Raw genomic sequence first — 17,183 nt, forward strand, 5'->3', positions numbered from 1 at the left:
TTGTCCCTGGAAGGGAAAGAACAGAATCCTAGGGAACGTGAAGGTCCCTCACTGAGAAACCTCTGTCCATCCAGGAAAGCGAAGGGCAAGTGTGTGATAACCTTGAGGAACATTCTATATACAGTCAGCCCATGTACAATTGGTCCACACTGGGCTCACTGTCCCCAGGTGGAGGATAGGAGACTTTCCAGATTCAGCCATGAGCCTTGCTCTGAGCTTACAGTCTCCATGTGGGGCCTAACCCTCCCCCTGCTTGGCAACAAGGATCCCACTGGAAGCCAGGGATGTCTGCCTCTAACTAAAGGTGACATCTAACAGGAAACAGAAGTTAGCACAGGAGTTCAAACATAGTCGATCCTGCAGGTGCAGGTCAGACAGGATGGCACTGGCTCTGATTAGGGCACCCAGGCTGGCAATATTTCTTAACAGTAGCCACATATGTGCAAGACAAAACATGGGCCAGGGCCTGCACTTCCCAATCCACCTGGGAGATGTCACCATTTCTACTGATCAGAGCCCAAGTTCAGGCCCAGGTTCCCACAACCCAGAGGCTTTCATTTGGGATTATCCAGATTCCTCCTGTTGATCTCTGGAGGACATTCAGCCCTACACCTGGTGAAGCCAGGCCGCCTGTGCCAGGTTAGCTTCTCTGAGGCACATGGCTATAGTAACTTTAAGGCCAAGAAGGCCACTCTTAGGTAATGTCATATGAGGCATGGTGAACGGTGTGGCTCTCCTGGGTCTACCATGCAGCCAGAAGCACACCTAAGAGTCTCCTGGAGATGTTTATATGAAAGATTTTGTTGGTGACTACTATAACAAAGCAGTCATATATTGGGGTGGAAGGGGATCACAGTCCAGGAGAGCTGACCTTTCCACTGGGACCTTTTCCTACCACTGCATAAGAAAGCACATTTCCCATATCCTCAAGATCTTCTTGAGCATTCCTTCCACCTCCTTTCCTTTTGTGGAGCCTGGCATTCCCCCAAGGCACCATCCCCCCTTCAAGGGATGGCTACTACTAGATTACAGCCAGATGTCTTGGGACCAGGAGGCAAAATTGGTGTCCTCCTTGCTCCTCGTTGCCACCTCCAGACCATTGCTCCTCTTCCCTCTTGTTAAAAGAGGAAAAAAATCTGCTCCTCTGAGGTTCACGAGATTTAACTCTACCCCATCCTCATCCTTACCGCTGTCATCCATCAACTTTTCTGCTATTCTCATTCATCGAAAATGGTGACTCCTGACCATGTCTTTTTTTCTTCTCTGAGATCTGCCATCCTCAGTGATTTCAACATCTGGCCTCTCAGTTCCTCAAGCTCCACTTCTCCAGTTACTTTCACCTCCATTCTACCTAAAGTCACGCATTCCATAGACACACCTTGATCCACAACGGCTCCCTCTTCAAAACCACTTACTCAAACAGCCCAGTTGGCAACAGCCATACCCTCTTCTTGTTTAACTACTTCCTAAGGCTTTTCTTCCACCTCATCAGAACTTCCAGTCCCCTGGCTCCTTTATTTCCCTGTCAGCTAGCAGCACTCTCTTGTGCTCAGCTAAGTCTTTATCCAGCTTAGATTTAGCAGTCCATAATTTCAGTAGCACTCTGGTCAATACTTCCAAATCACGTGTACCTCTGTCTTTTCACAACACTCTGGACAATCTCAAATATGTTGTGCCTTCTTACCCAGAGACAGGTAGATAGAGAGTATCACACAAGCAGGGACAATGATTATCCTATAAATTATTCATTCATTCATTCATTTTAAAAATAGACTATTTTTAAGAGTAGATTTACAGGAAAATTGTGCAGAAAATACAGAGTTCCTATATATCTCCTCTCCCACCTGCATACTGTCTCTTATTATTAATATTTTAAATTCATGTGGTACATTTGTTACAATTGATAAACTAATTTAAGTATATTATTATTAACTATAGTACGTAGTTTACATTAGGGTTTACTCGTTGTGTTGTACAGTCCTATGGGTTTTCACAAATGCATAACATCATGTGTCCACCATTACAGGATCACAGAGAATAGCCTCATTGTCCTAAAATGCCCTGTGCTCTGTCTATTTACCCCTCCCCTCTTCCTCCTGAATCCCTGGTGACCACTGAACTTTTTACTGTCTCTGGAATTTTGCCTTTTCCAGAATGTTATATAGTTGGAATCATACAGTAAGTAGCTTTGTCAGAGTGGCTTCTTTAACTTAGCAATATGTCTTTAAGGTTCCTTTGTGTCTTTTCATAGTTTGAGTTCATTTCTTTTTATCACTGAATTTTATCCTATAACCTTCGGTCACCAATGTCAAATGGACACCCAGCACTGCTGGAAATATCAGATGTATTTCTCTGGTCAACTCATGGTTAATATCTTCACAATGACTACTTTATATTTCCTACACTCTTCTCAACTACGATGCTCCCCCACTGTCCACTTTCAGCACCTGATCATACCTTCTACTTCACAGAAAAATAGAAGCCAGCAATTAGGAACTCCCACATCTTCTTACAATACATACAAACTCACCTTTATCTGCATCCTCCTGCGCTCCTTTTCTCCTGTTGAAGTCAAGAAGCTGTTCCTCCTCTTACCTAAAGCTAACCCCATACCTGTGTTTCGGATTCCAAGTCCTCCTGCTTTTTCAGGAATTAATTATTTTTCTTCTCATGTATATTCAACTTCTTTTTCCAGTTGAGTCTTTCCCATTGGCTCTTAAATATACTCATTGAAAGTTTAAAACTAAAACCATAACCTTCCCTCCACCACAATCAAAATTTTTGCTATCTACCCTGACTGTCTTCATTTCCTTATCATCATTCACTTTATTTCTTCATGTGGATTCAAGCTATAGTCTGGCATCGTTTCATTTCATTTCAGCCTCAAAGACTCTATTATTTCTTGGAGGGTAGGTCTTCTAGTGATGAATTCTCTCAGTTTTTGTTTATCTTGGAATATCTGATGTCTCCTTCATTTTTGAAGGATATTTTTGGTGGAAATAGAATTCTTGGTTGTCAGTGTTTTTCTTTCGGCACTTTGAATGTATCATCTCAATACCTTCTAAGATCCATGGTTTCTGACGAGAAAGTACCTGCTTATCTTATTAAGAAGAGCCATGGTGGCACAGTGGTTAAAGTGCTAAGCTGCTAACCAAAATCTTGTTGGTTTGAACCCACCAGTCTGCAGGAGAAAGATGTGGCAGTCTGCTTCTGTAAAGATTTACAGCCCTGGAAACCCTGTGGGGCAGTTCGACTCTGTTCTGTAGGGTTGCTATGAGTCAGAATTGACTCGACAGCAACGGGTTTATCTTACTGAGAGTCTCTTGTACATGAGTTGCTTCTCTTTTGCTCCTTTCAAGATTCTCTATTTGTCTTTGGCTTTCGACAGTTTGATTATGATGTACCTAGGTGTGTATTTATCCTTCTTTAATGTGTAGATTAAAACTTTACATTGATTTGGGAAGTTCTAGGCCATTATTTTTTCAAATATGCTTTCTGCCCCTTTCTCTTTCTCCTCTCCTTCTAGGGCTCCCGTTATTCATATATTGGTATACTTTATGGTGTCCCACAGTTCTTTGGGGCTGTGTTCATTTTTTTCTTCACTTCTTTTTTCATTCTGTTTCTCAAACTGGATAATCTCAATTGACCTATCTTCACATCAACTAATTCTTCCTTCTGCCTGCTCAAATGTGCTTTACTGAATTTTCATTTCAATTTTTTTACCTTAAATCTAGAAATTCTATTTGTTTTAATCTCTTAATTGATATTCTATATTTTATGATTCTATTTCTTATGCTCTTTTTAGTTCTTTAGACATAGTTTCCTTTAGTTCTTTGACCATTTTTAAAAGAGCTGATTTGGAGTCGTTGTAAGTCCAACATTAGGGCTTCCTCAGGGATATCTATTGATTGCTTTATTTCCTGAGTGTGAACCATACCTTGTTGATTGGCATGCCTCATAATTTTTTTGCTGAATACTGGGCATTTAAAATAATAGAATGTGACAACTCTGGAAGACAGATACTCCCCTCTCCCTGAGGTTTACTGTTGTTGTTGTCTGTTGTTTCTGTTTGTTGCTTGCATGTTTAGTGACTTCTCTACATTAGTTCTGTTAAAGTCTGTTTTCTTTCTTAAATGTGGCCATTTAAGTCTCTACTCAATTAGCTTAGTGGTCAAGTAATGATTGGACAAAGATTTCCCTAAATGTCTAGAATCAATAAGTCTCCCACTCTTTGCCAAGGGTATCTGTGTATATTTTGGGGCATACCTTCAACACTCAGTCAGGCAGTTTAAAACTCTTCCTTATCCTGGACTTCCTGCTTGTTCAGAGCTTCAAGGTTAGTCATCAGAAGTGAGAACTTAGAGTCTTCTTAGGTCACTCCTGAATATGCTCATGACCTCAGACATGAGAACACCCTACACATGCATGTGGTCTTCTAGATTCCCAGGAATGTGTTGGAGTTTTTCAAAGCCTCCTATGGACATCTTATTTCCAGCTTCTGCTTTTAAACTTTTTGGTTATCTTACTGTTTACCCCAATTGTTATCTACCATCTCAGGCAGCCACATGTTAGACAATTGCATCTGATTGTTTTCAACAAATGTAGCTGGAGAAAAGGTTGTGTGCACTAGGTTAGCTCTCAGTCAGGTCAAATAAAGACAGCCTTGTGAGTGAGGTATTCCAGGGAACCACCAGACAGGTGAAATAAAGGCAGTTCTCTGGGAGTAGGGCTTTGAAGGGGAGCCAACTCCATTCTGCTCCTTCCAGTGACTGTTAGGCTGTTGGATTTCACTGCGATTGTGGACTATTTATCTTCAAAGTGACTATGGAGCTTGGAGGGGAGATGGGAGTACAGTAAGTTAAAATACCACAAAACCTGCTGTTCTTACAATGATTCAGTCCTTTTTCTCCAATAAGTACTCCCTGGATTGCTGCAATCCTTTAGTTAATTTTCAGAGTTCTGAAAAAGTTGAGTTAGGCAATTTTTGCCAGTGTTCTTGCTGCTTTTCTGGAGGAGAGGGTTTTTGGAGGCTCTTCCTCCACTAGTTTCACTGACATCAATCATTTACTTCCTGGATTCCAAGACCTTTGCTCCACGGCAGAACTCTCCCCACTGTTCTTACCACCATGCATTTCCCTTAGTCCACATATGTCCCTAAACCATCTCTCACGGCACCATGTGTCCTTCCTTTGTAGCACTTTTCTTGGTTTCAGTTTCCCTGTAATTTGGAGGGTTATTTAATTAGCCTATTTCCTCAACTAGCTCATAGGCACCTGTAGTCAGGCCTGTAGTGAGGCCTGCCCAGACTCTCTAGACCTGAGATGAGTCTTTCTGAGAACACCTTGGGGGAGGGCTGCTGTTGCCTGCAGATCAAGTTCATCTTGGCCCAGGTACTCAAGACCACTGGAGTGTGGGAGGAATGGCTGCTATCTCTGGGTTTCCAGAGGGCAAAGATAAATCAGGGAAGAATCTTCTCCTCGCCAAGGAGACAGACAGAGGAAAAGTCAGAGGTTTCTTGTCACTATTTAGACCTGCCCCTAATTCTTTTCTTTTTAGGTATAAACCAAACCAAACTCATGGCTGTTGAGTCAACTCAGACTCACAGTGACCCTGTAGGACAGAGTAGAACTGCCCCTTAGCATTTCCAAGGCTGTAAATCTTTACAGAAGTAGACTGCCACATCTTTCTCCCATGAAGCGGCTGGCGGGTTTGAACTGCCAACCTTTCGATTAGCAGATGAGTGCTTAACCACTGCGCCACCAGGGCACCTTTTTTAAGGTATAATTTACATTAAAAACTTCTCCATTTTTAAATGTACAGTTCAATGTGTTCTGACAATTGCATGCAATCATGCAACCAGCATTCAATCAAGATATAGAACATTTTCAGTAACTTAAAATTTGTACCCCTTTTCAGTCATTTCCCTTCCCCAGATCTTAAAAAAAACAAAACAAACCCGTTGCTGTCGAGTCGATTCCAACTCATAGTGACCCTACAAGACAGAGCAGAACTGCCCCACAGGGTTTCCAAGGAGCGGCTGGTGAATTCCAACTGCCGACCTTTTGGTTAGCAGGTAAGTTTTTAACCACTGCGCCACCAGGGCTCCCCCCAGACCTTAGTAACCACTGATGTGTTTTCTGTCCCTATAGTTTTACCTTTCCTAGACTGTCACATAAATGCAATCACATAGTATGTAGCTTTCATTTGGGGCTTCTTTTACTTAGGATAATGCTTTTGGGATTCATCTATATTGTTTCATGTATCATTAATTTGTTCCTTTTTATTGCTGAGTTGTGGATATGCCATTTGTTTATCCATCCATCCACCAGCAGATGGATGGACATTGTCTTTTTTTTTAGTTTTTGACTAGTATGAATAAAACTAATGAATCCTCATGTACAATTTCTTTGTGTGGACATATTTTCATTTCTTTGGAGTAAATACCTAGAAGTGGAATTAATGTGTGATATGGCAAGTGTATCTTCAACTCTATAAGAAACTACCAAATTGTTTTTGAAAGTGGCTGTACCATTTCGTTTTTACCACCAGCAATGTATGAAGAATTCCAACTGTTCCACATTTTTACCAACACTTGGTTTTATCAGTCTTTTTAATTTCAGCCATTACTGTGGCTGTTTAGTAGTGTCTCATTGTGGTTTTAGTGCATGTTTTGCCGATGACTAATGATACCAAACATCTTTTCATGTGTTTATCCCAACCCAGGTATTTGACCCAGGACAAGTGTCCCAAAATAGCTTCTGGCTTCTACCCACATCTGCCATTCTGGGTTCTAAGCTAAGTCCTCCCCAGTCTTGGCAAAATCTTTGGCTAGCAGGAGCCCTCCAGGGCCTCCAACACCTCTTTTGGCTATCCTTGGCAGCATGGAGTGGCCCTGTCTATAGGGCTGGCTAGGGGCATTGACTTGCCCTCCAGGGAATCCAAGGAGAATCTGATCTTGCTTCACCCAGTGATTACCACAATAACTTGGCACAAGGGTAAACCTTAATGGAGCTCTTGAAAGAGGGCAGACCCAGGCCTTTTTCTGCCAGCCTAGGGCACAGACTCCAGCCCTTCTCTAAGCTCTACAGACATACGAGCCTGAGAAGTGCTTGATGTGAACCCTCCACTTGGATAGAAAGGCTCCATGGAGACTGAGGTGAGGCTGAGGTTCGTATCTGGATACCTTCCCTTGAGTCAGGGGCTCCAGAGTGACCCAGCTTGACTTACCTGTCTGTGCAGGCTGATAAATTTCCGAGGATCTCCATCAGCCCAGGGAGGGAGCTGCACATCCCCCAGCACTGTCCCATCCTGCATGCAGCCTGAGTGGGACAAGAAACAGTGGGGCTTTTGATAAATGGAAACATGAATTGGCTGGGAATTAAGAGATGTAAACACAGTGCTATCCAGGATTGTTGACTCTGCCTAGGCCAGGGTGTGAGCTGTGTTTTGCTTAGGCCACATTGTTCAGGCCTCCTCTGCCTGGAATGCCCTCTTCTCTCATCTCTCTGAAGTACCCCTACTTGGCCTTTATGCCTTTGTCTCCTCCCTGAGGCCCTCCCTGCTTCACGGAAGTCTTAATTCTTGATTCACTATTTCTATAAAACAATTTTAGTTTCATATCACAGTACCATCACTGTTTGCAGGCCTTCCTTCCACTATATTATGTCTTTTCATCCGGGCACTTGGACCATTCAGTTTTGTTGAATAAATAATGAAGAAGGAAATAAGAAGTTTAAACATTTACTAGATTATTTACAAACATAGAAATCAACATCCCTTATTTTAGTACAAAGAATCTTATCTGTTTGCTTACTTGCTTTTTTGTGTTTCCCCCCCTAACCTACAAACCCCAAGACAGCAGAGCCTACACTGGTTTTGTTAACTTCAATGCCTGGTGCATTGTAAGTGGGCAGCAAATCTCTCCTGAATGCCTGATTGACCTCCATCCTCTGCATGTGATGTTATTTCACAGCTGTGTCCCTCGCCTCTTCCACAGATAACCCCAACGTGACTTCCCAAACACGGTTGGGTGTTCCTTCCTCTGGAAGCTTCCCTGATCTGCCAGACTGGTGAGCTGCCCCTCTTCTTGGCTTCCAGAGTCCCTGAATTACTTCTTTCATGGCCCTGCCACATGTTGTGATCACTGTCCTTTTATATTTGTCTGGTTCTCATCCCTGACGCACTTGATGTGTCTGAGGATCTGGACACTACCAAGGCCAGCCCGGCCAAGATCCTGAAATCAGACTCGCTGGACAGGGGCCTGGCCTGGTATGCATCTGTTTTAAACACTCCACACATCCAGGCTGAAGACCCTTGCACAAGAGGAGTGTGCCGTGGCTAGATTGGGGAGCACGCCCTTGTGTGCTGCTGGAGGGAGGAAGGAGGGACCCAAGGAAGGGAGTGCTGGGGGCTGAGGCTTTCTCCCACCCAGGCCAGTGCCTGCAGCTACCTCCTGCCTCTGCGCAGAGAGCTTGCTCAACCTCTACCCCAGGCTCCAACCCCACACCTAGAGTCACCCTGACTTGGTCTCACAGACATCTGTCAGTGCAGACTCCTGAGGTGCCCACGTAATCACCAGAGAACCTGCCCACTGTGGCCTCCTGGTTTTGTGTGCCTCTTCTAGAGCGCTAAGAAAGCATGGATCACCCTGGAGCTGAGCCTGAAGTGCAGGAAAGAGGAGGAGCCACACCATGTTTGTACAACTGCCCCTGGAGGCCACGCGGCAATCTGCTTCAGGACAGCCTGCCACCCCTGGAAGCACGCTCTCCTCAGGTCCAGACTAACCCCTTTGTTTCACCCTGAGGAAAAGGGGGCCCGGAGCAGCACCAGACCTGGGCTATTAGCAAGGTCCCTTCTGCTGGTCACTTCTTTTCTGCAGACCTGTGGCCTAGGGATGCTCAGAAGAAAGATCATTGGGGTACCATGGCTCAGTGCTCTCCTGGTGGCCTGGGTCAGGTCTTTCCACGTCTCTGGCCTTCCATCCTGGTGCTGCCACCCAGTGGTGGCCTCGCACCAGCCGCACTCCATACTCTGAGGGATCTATCTACTTACTTGCTCAGCAAAGACACTGATAAGGTTGACAGAGAGCTGACAGAAGAAGAGGCCTGTACGGTACCCACTCTGTCCTGGCCTCACCCAGGCCCTTCACTTACCAAACTCCACTGCATTACAGTTCGTTAGGAACTCGGGCAGGTAGAAGAACTCCGGGGTCAGTTCCCTCACGTCACTCATGTTCTCCCTGGAGGCAGACTCCCATGCATTCTTCACACTGTGGAACATTCTATCTGCCACATCGAAGCTTCCGCCCTGTGAGGAGAAGGGGCTGGCATGATCATGGGCATGGGCTTGAGCCTTCAGACTGGACAGGCACAGCTTGTGTGGGCATTTATTCATTCAGCCATTCATTTATCCCTGCCATGTGCCATCTGTACAGAGGGTTATACTTTCATAAAGATATAATGCACTTACTCATTTACCTACTCCTACGTACATATTCATCAATTCATGCATGTGTGAGAATAGTTCTTCATGCATTTATTCACTCAGTTACTCTCTGGAACTTTACACTGTACATACATAGATAGTCTCTTTTAATCCTGACAGTGGTTGCATTAGGGAAGAATTGGTATTTCCATTTTGCAGACCAGCAAACTGAGGCTCCTGGAAGTTTAGTGGTCAAGGCAGTAGATGGCAGACCTGAGATCAAACCCATGGAGGCAACTCCAAGGCCATGCCTTGCCCTTGTGCCAGTTTACTGTGGGAACCATGGGGTAAAGCCAGTTCAGATGGACATGGATCTAGGCAAGCTTCATCTGCTGTGTGTGGTCACTGCTTCTGAAAGGGGAGAAGTTACCACACATCTGAGGTGGCCACACTTGGGAATCCCGCTGGCCAAGGCCTGACCAGCAATTTCCCCGGTGAGACCAGAGGATCAAGTGAGATCCTTCAGTCATTCTCTGCAGAGGGCCAAGGTCACCATGAGACTCCATTACCTCTGGGGTCTCAGCAAAGCACAGTGCACGGGAAGCTTAAAGACATGGCTTTTTCCCAAGGTTGCTTTGCTCTCGGCTGAAACTAGGTGATGATGTCCACCATCAAATTCAGATTGAAATGGAAGCTGAATGGCGGAGGGGTCAAAATAAATCTGCACCTAATGAGGCACTCGTTGAAGCATATTAAGAGCTTTGTGTATTTAATCTGCAGATGGAGCATTACATCTGCCAGTGATTGATGCCTTCTCACCATCCCTTCTTTCTTTTGCAGCTTTTATGAGCATTGATGGTAATCTCCTGAGAAACAATATGATTTGGTAATAAAAAGATTACCTGTATTAAATAAAAATAATATATACATAGGAAATATTGTTAGTGCTACAAACCTGGTTAAAGATATTACCACAAAGAAAAATGTTATTTTTTTCATAGCTGTCTAATGCATTTTAGGAAAAGTAATATCTTTAAAACTTAAGCCTGTATTATTTATAAAGGAAGCAATAACTGATTTTCTTATTTCCTATATTAATAAATGTATTTGCATACATTTGTTTCAAAATTAATGGATTTTCTCCCTTCTGCAATACAAAAGAAAATACAAAATTCCCTAGAAGAAAAAGTAGAGTTGCTTTGTTACTTATAGAGTAAGTCTGTGGGTTGACAGACTCTGGTGGCTGCCAGCAATGGGTACCACCTAGGAGTTGTCTCTCAGTGATGGAAGGAAGAAGAAAGGGAAGAGAAGATCAAAGGAAGAAATGGAGAGGAAGAGAGAGGCAGAGAGTCCTCATTCAGGTTTACAAAGTGCCTACATAAGATAATTCAAAACAAAATGAAATGAAGCACCAGCAAAATTAAGTCTAGCGACTGGAAGAAAACAAAGTGACCAGGCCGAATTACTGAACCAAGATCTATTCCTAAGCATGTTCTGGAGATATCTTGAATACCAAGAGTAATGAATCCTTTGTGTATACAGACTAAAATAAAAATATCGAGTTACTATTATCATCAAAGAAACTACCTCTTATTGGCAGAGGCTTTCCCATGTGACATTAAAGCTAGAAGACAACAAGCCAAGGCTAGGGACTCTGAAGCACAAGGTTACAATCTTTGGATTTTTGTCCATCACTAATGTGTAAAGACACCAGAAAGAGATTTTTAATATTTAAGGGCTCAGAAATATAACTCTAGGTATCCTTCCCCCATTTAAATACTTTAAGAGGTGCTCTACTTTGGACACATCATCAGGAAAGACCAATCACTAGAAAAAGACATCATGTTTGGTAAAGCAGAAGGTCAGTGAAAACGGAAACCCTCAGTGAGATGGACTGGCACACTGGCTGCCACACTGGGCTCAAACATCCCAAAGACTGTGAGGATGGTGCAGGACCAGGCAATGTTTTCTTCTGTAATATACAAGGTCACCATGAGTCAGAACCAACTCACCAGCAAATAACAACTATTTCACTGGCAGAAATCTCGTCTTCCATGAGACCTGGGTTCGATTCTTGACCAATATGTCTCATGTGCAGCCACCACCTGTCTGTCAGTGGAGGCTTCCATGTTGCTACGATACTGAACAGGTTTCAATGAAGCTTCCAGACTAAGATGGACCAGGAAAAAAGGCCTGGTGATCCACTTCTGAAAATTAGCCAGTGAAAACCCTATGGATCATAACTGTCTGATCTGCAAGTGATTGTGGGATCACTATGAGTTGGGGCTAACTTGATGGCAGCTAACAACAACGACTTTTCTTCTAAGAGGTGAATAAAAATTAAGAGCAAAACAGTCGGGAAAGCAGTTGACAAGGGCTTTGCTGGACACTAAAATGAGTTAAAATCAGAGAAATGTCTGTAATTATATTGTACATGTGATGAAAACTGGAAACAACATTGAAAGGAGTGTTCTACTTGTGAATCTAATTAAAGACAACGCTTCTTTCATTTGAGAACAAAAATTCCATATGCACCAGTATCCCTTCTATTTGTGGGTCTGGATAAGTATTCAGATTACTACATTCCTAAACCCGTTCAACATGGTAGAGAAAATGTGTTGGAAAAATCATTCAACTCCTGAGCCACACCCATGAGAAATTCAGTAACGGCACGTGCTCAAACCCATTGCTGTCGAGTTGATTCCGACCCTGTAGGACAGAGGAGAATTGCCCCATAGGGTTTCCAAGGCTGTAAACTTTACGGGAGCAGACTGCCACATCTTTCTCCCATGGAGTGGCTGGTGATTCAAATCACCAATCTTTCAGTTAGCGGCTGAACACTTTAACCACTGCACCACCAGGGCTTCTTGCATGTGCCCAAGGACACTCAAATACACAGATATTTTTGCAATATATGCTAGAAAGTCTGTTCTTCCTTCCAGGTGGGTCTGACCCAAATCAACCCACTGCCACATCTAGATAACGGAATTGGTTCCAAGAGCAGATAGACAACCCATTCTCATTGCAGACATTTTTTTTTCTAGTAAGTTTAAAAGTACCCCATGCCAACAATTCCCTTACAGGACCCTGTCTGCATGACAGTTGATCTAAGATGTTGTCCTTTCTCCATCAAAGATGCTGGGTGCTATAACGGATAGCACCTCAGCTTTGGAATCAGGCAGACTCGGTCTGAATTTCAGAGCCTACTTACATGCAGTGTGAAGTTTAGTGAGTTTGTTAATCTCTTCAACCTCCCATGCCCTCCTCTGTAAACTGTGGATGGTTGTTGTGGGTGTGAAAACAATGTGTGTGTGTGTGTGTGTGTGTGCGCGTGCTTACGTGCATATGTGGGTCTTGCATGTGTGTGTGGTCAGGTCCTCATGCAGTGCTACGCATGTTGGAAGAGGCAATGAACTGATCTAGCCTCTATGTCCCTTTCCCTTCAACGTCTAGGAAAGGGGAGAGATCCTGGGCTTGGCTCCAGTCTCAATGTGCACGTGGGAGGTAATCAATGCTTAAGAGGAAACGTCAAGGGCATCGGAGAAAAGGGAGACAGAAGTGATTGGAAGCAGAAGGTGGGGTATGAGGGAAATGAGGAGGATAGCCCTAGTGACTGGGATGGGTGGGAGGGGAGGGAAGTCTAAGTGTCCATGGGATGGTGTTATGTCTCCCCAAAATATGTACTGTAATTCCTAATCCCTATACTTGTGGATGCAATACCATTTGAGAATAAGGTTTTATTTATTATGTTAATGAGGCCATATCAGCATAGGGTGTGTCTTAAGCCAATCATCTCTGAGATATAAACCAAGCTGATCAGGCAGAGAAGGAAGCAGAGATGGGGAGACAGATGCCAGACTACATGAAGATCACCAAGGAGCCAAGGAAGAGAAGCTGAAGAGAGACAAGGACCTTCTCCAGAGCCCACAGAGGGAGAAAGCCTTCCCCTAGAGCTGGCATCCTGAATTCGGACTTCTAGACTCCTAGACTGTGAGAGAATAAGCTTCTATTTGTTAATGCCACCACTTGTGGTGATTCTGTTACAGCAGCACTAGATGACTGAGACGTGGGAATGGGGGAAACGGAGAGCGCATGGGCAGGGCAGTTTTGACACCGACGTTTTTAACACCAAAGAAATAAAGGGGAAAATGTATGGGCTGAGAGAGATCGATTCATATTCTACGGACTTCTTCAGAAAAATGCCAGGCCCTAACATCCTACTCTGGAGCCCTGGTGGCCCAGTAGTTAAGAGCTCGGCTGCTAACTAAACGGTAGGCAGTTCAAATCCACCAGCTGCTCCTTGGAAACCCTATGAGGCAGTTCTACCCTGTCCTATAGGGTTGCTATAAGTCGGAATCAACTCAATGGCAATGGTTTTTAACATCCTAGTGTAAGAAGCCCTAGTGGTGCAGTGGCTAAGCAATTGGCTAACTGAAATGTCAGCAGTTTGAACCCACCAGCTGCTCTGAGGAAGAAAGATGTAGCAGTCTGCTTCCATAAAGATTACAGCCTTGGAAACCCTATGGAGCAGTTCTACCCTGTCCTATAGGGCTGCTATGAGTCGGAAGCAAACCAACGGCAACAGGTTTTTTTGGTTTAACATCCTACTCAATAAGCTAAAAGCTGTTGATCCAGCATTTTGTTTGGGAACCCTATGCATTAGTCCAGCTGTCTAATCCGTCTTTTTCTCAGTCAAGGTGGGGCTCTCCTCACAGCCATTAGCTTTCCTGTCCTGTAGGGTGTGACCTTTTACTAAATAAATAAAACACCCACAAAGGCATTTTGAAAAGCATGCTTTCAAAATGAGAAGGAGAGTGCTCATTTGTGAAGTGCTCAAAATAGCCACACAGTTTTCACACCATGCCTCACTTAGTCCTCAGGACCCACTGAATCACACTTTCTTTTAAAGAACGAGGAAATGAGGCTCCGTTATTCAACACGACTAATTACAAAGTTCTAAGCCAGGATTGTACCCTAGATCTGTCTGACTCTATTAAACCAAACCAGTTCCCCCATTGAGTTGACTCTGACTCATGGCAACCCATATGTGTCAGAGCAGAACTGTGCTCCATGGGGTTTTAATGGCTGATTGTCTGAATGTCAATCTCTACGCCTTTCTTCTCAGGTGCCTCTGGGTGGACTAGAGCCTACAACCTTTCAGTTAGTAGCATGTTAATTGTTTGCACCACCAGGGTCTCTTCTGACTCTATTACACATGCCTTTTCTTAGTACTACTCACTGAGTCTCTATAATAATAATTATATTTGTATTTCCATCAAAACCTTGGAGAGCCTGAAGATTCCTATCCAGGCACTGCTTTCTCCCATACAGACCCCACCTCCTATGCTGCCTAGTAATAATCCTCTCAGCAATCTCTTCCATGCGACACTGTCCTCACTTTCCTATGCAGACCAGGCTGCATCCCTGGTGGCCCTGCCCCATGCGATGTGGTGGGTACAAGGACGTGGGCTACCGGCCTCTAAGGCACTGGGCGTGACGGAGCCGCGAGTGAGGAGCCCAGCTACCTGGTGGTGCAGACGCAGCAGCTCCACTCCCTTGCACTCCCCCGCACACCCTCCTCCCTGCCCAGGCCTGACACCCATCTGGAGCTCCAGCAACGGGGCGGGCAGGCTGAGTGCTAGCTAGCCCACACTCTCTGTGGCTCTGAGCATATGTCTTCCACAAAACCAGCCCGGCTCACCTCAGGTGGCTCAGAAAATCCTTCCCCGCCGCTGGTAACAGCTGACTTCACACGGGCTGTGACTTAATTAACACAGCACTTTATTTCTGTTCCTGATTAAATGCAGCAGTAGCAGCAGCACAGCAGAGGCTGTGTTCTCACTGGGGTGCTGGCTGCCTGGCTCTGCCCCGCCTGGGCTGGGTCTGAGCTCGGGCTGGAGAGCAACTGGTGCTCTTACACAGGCCAACATGGGCGCCTGGGCTGAGGCTCTGCGGGGGGTGTCCTCCTGGCTGCTCACAGACATGGCTGCAGGTGAGCAAGAGTCTTGAGAATCGTGGCATGCCGGAGCTGTGAAGGGTGGACAAGCCCACCGCCCAGGCAGAGCCCAGCCTCAGGCCTCAAGGCATTGTGAGAACAGAGCCCACCACAGACCTGGACTGGGTCACATTCCTGCTTATGTCACCTGCTCAGGTCACATGGCACCTATACCATATTTTCTGGATTGTAAGAGTCTGTCAGTGAAGTAACAGGTCCACCACCCGACTGTCAGTCTGTCAACTGTGGTGGCTTGCATGTTGCTGTGATGCTAGAAGCTCTACCACTGGCATTTCAGATACCAGCAGGGTCACCCATGGTGGACAGGTTTCAGCCTGGCTACCAGACTAAGGCAGATTAGGAAGAAAGGCCTGCCAATCTACTTCTGAAAACCAGCCAACGAAAACCTTATGGATCACAACAGTTCACTGGCCAACTTGCTTGCTTTGCACACGTCCTCAGGAGGGATCAGTTGCTAGAAGAGAACATAATGCTTGGTGAAGTAGAGGGCCAGTGAGGGCAAGGAGACCCTGAGAGAAACAGATTGGCACGGTGGTCATAGTGATGGACAGGACCATGCAGTGATCATGAGGGTGACTCGGGAGTGGGCAAAGTTGTGTTGTGTTCTACATGGGTCATCATGAGCTGAAGCTGACTTGACAGCAACTAACAAGAACAATTACAGGTTTGGGGCAGAAAAGCAAACACAATGAAGTTATGCATCACTTAGAAGACTGGCCCAAACTTAGTACCACTGAAGTATGAGGGAAACAAAGCAGCCTCATCCAGGCATCAGTGCCTGCACACGGCAGTCCTTAGGCCACCCTGTCTGCACACCACGTGCTGGACAGGCCACGGCGTGGGGGAGCTCAGAACCTGCTGCCCCACCGGTGTCACACCTGCATCACACAGGCATGCAGGGCTGGGTGCCAAGGGTGCGCCCAGCCAGGTTCTCATGGGCGTGCGCCACCCTGCCCTCAACCACCCGGTGCCGCAGTGCCCACACATCACAGGGCACACGTCGTGGTGTGCTGCTGCATGCTGACGCCTCCACGGTCCGTGGCTCGGGTGTGCGACATTACATGAGAGACTCTGTGCTGCTGTGCTGATAATGCAACCTTGAGAATGGCGTATGTCCATTCCTCCCGAGCACTCTCCCCTCTGGACAACCTCGGCAGGCCAGGCTTTTCTATCTACTGGAGTGTTTCAGGCTCAGTGTCACCATCCCATCTCCTTTGTGTATTTCCTGTGGGACCCCAGGCCAGGACGTGGCCTCCCGCATGCTCAGGAAAGAGAAGACTAAGCATAGCATCCTCTCATGACCTCGTGAGGGCTAAATGGGACAAGAATACAGGTGAGGGGCTTAGCCCCAGCCAGGCACATGGCAGGTAATGCATGAGTGTTAGGGTCTGGTGCCATTAAGAAAGGGCCTTTGAGACGATCATCTTGCCCCCTCCTCTATTTCACGACAAGGAAACTGAGTCCCAGAGAGGAAACAGTCAGGCACGGCAGAGCCAAAATGCTGGCCCTGACCTCCAGGCCTTACCTCAGATCTCAGCTCTGGATTTTTCATGCTGACAGGCAGGAGGGAGTCTGCTTAATGCACAATGGAACAATGGGCCCTTTCTTTATGTTGACTCCCATCGACGTTTGCCTCTGGAAACAACCCCCATTCTCACTTCCCTACTGTCCAGGTAAATGAAGAGGGCCTCACTGCAGGGATGCTGCACCCTCCCCTCCCGTCTGGTTCCTCCCCACCCCTGGG

The 17,183-nt window shown here is 45.6% G+C and overlaps 1 protein-coding gene across 2 annotated transcripts in view; it reads right to left on the reverse strand.

Annotated features, from left to right (window-relative positions):
* The window catches only part of WDFY4 (WDFY family member 4), a 403,681-nt gene that overhangs the window by 20,816 nt on the left and 365,682 nt on the right, over positions 1 to 17,183 (reverse strand). For both annotated transcript variants that reach the window (XM_023742107.1, XM_023742108.1), the window contains exons 52-53: positions 9,153 to 9,306; positions 7,228 to 7,319 (exon numbers count right to left, since the gene is read on the reverse strand). In XM_023742107.1, the coding sequence (XP_023597875.1) occupies positions 7,228 to 7,319; positions 9,153 to 9,306 (246 nt within the window). The remainder of the gene's footprint in view (positions 1 to 7,227; positions 7,320 to 9,152; positions 9,307 to 17,183) is intronic.

This window comes from Trichechus manatus, unplaced genomic scaffold (genome assembly GCF_000243295.1).
Source record: "Trichechus manatus latirostris isolate Lorelei unplaced genomic scaffold, TriManLat1.0 scaffold00200, whole genome shotgun sequence".
NCBI classification, from domain to species: Eukaryota; Metazoa; Chordata; class Mammalia; order Sirenia; family Trichechidae; genus Trichechus; species Trichechus manatus.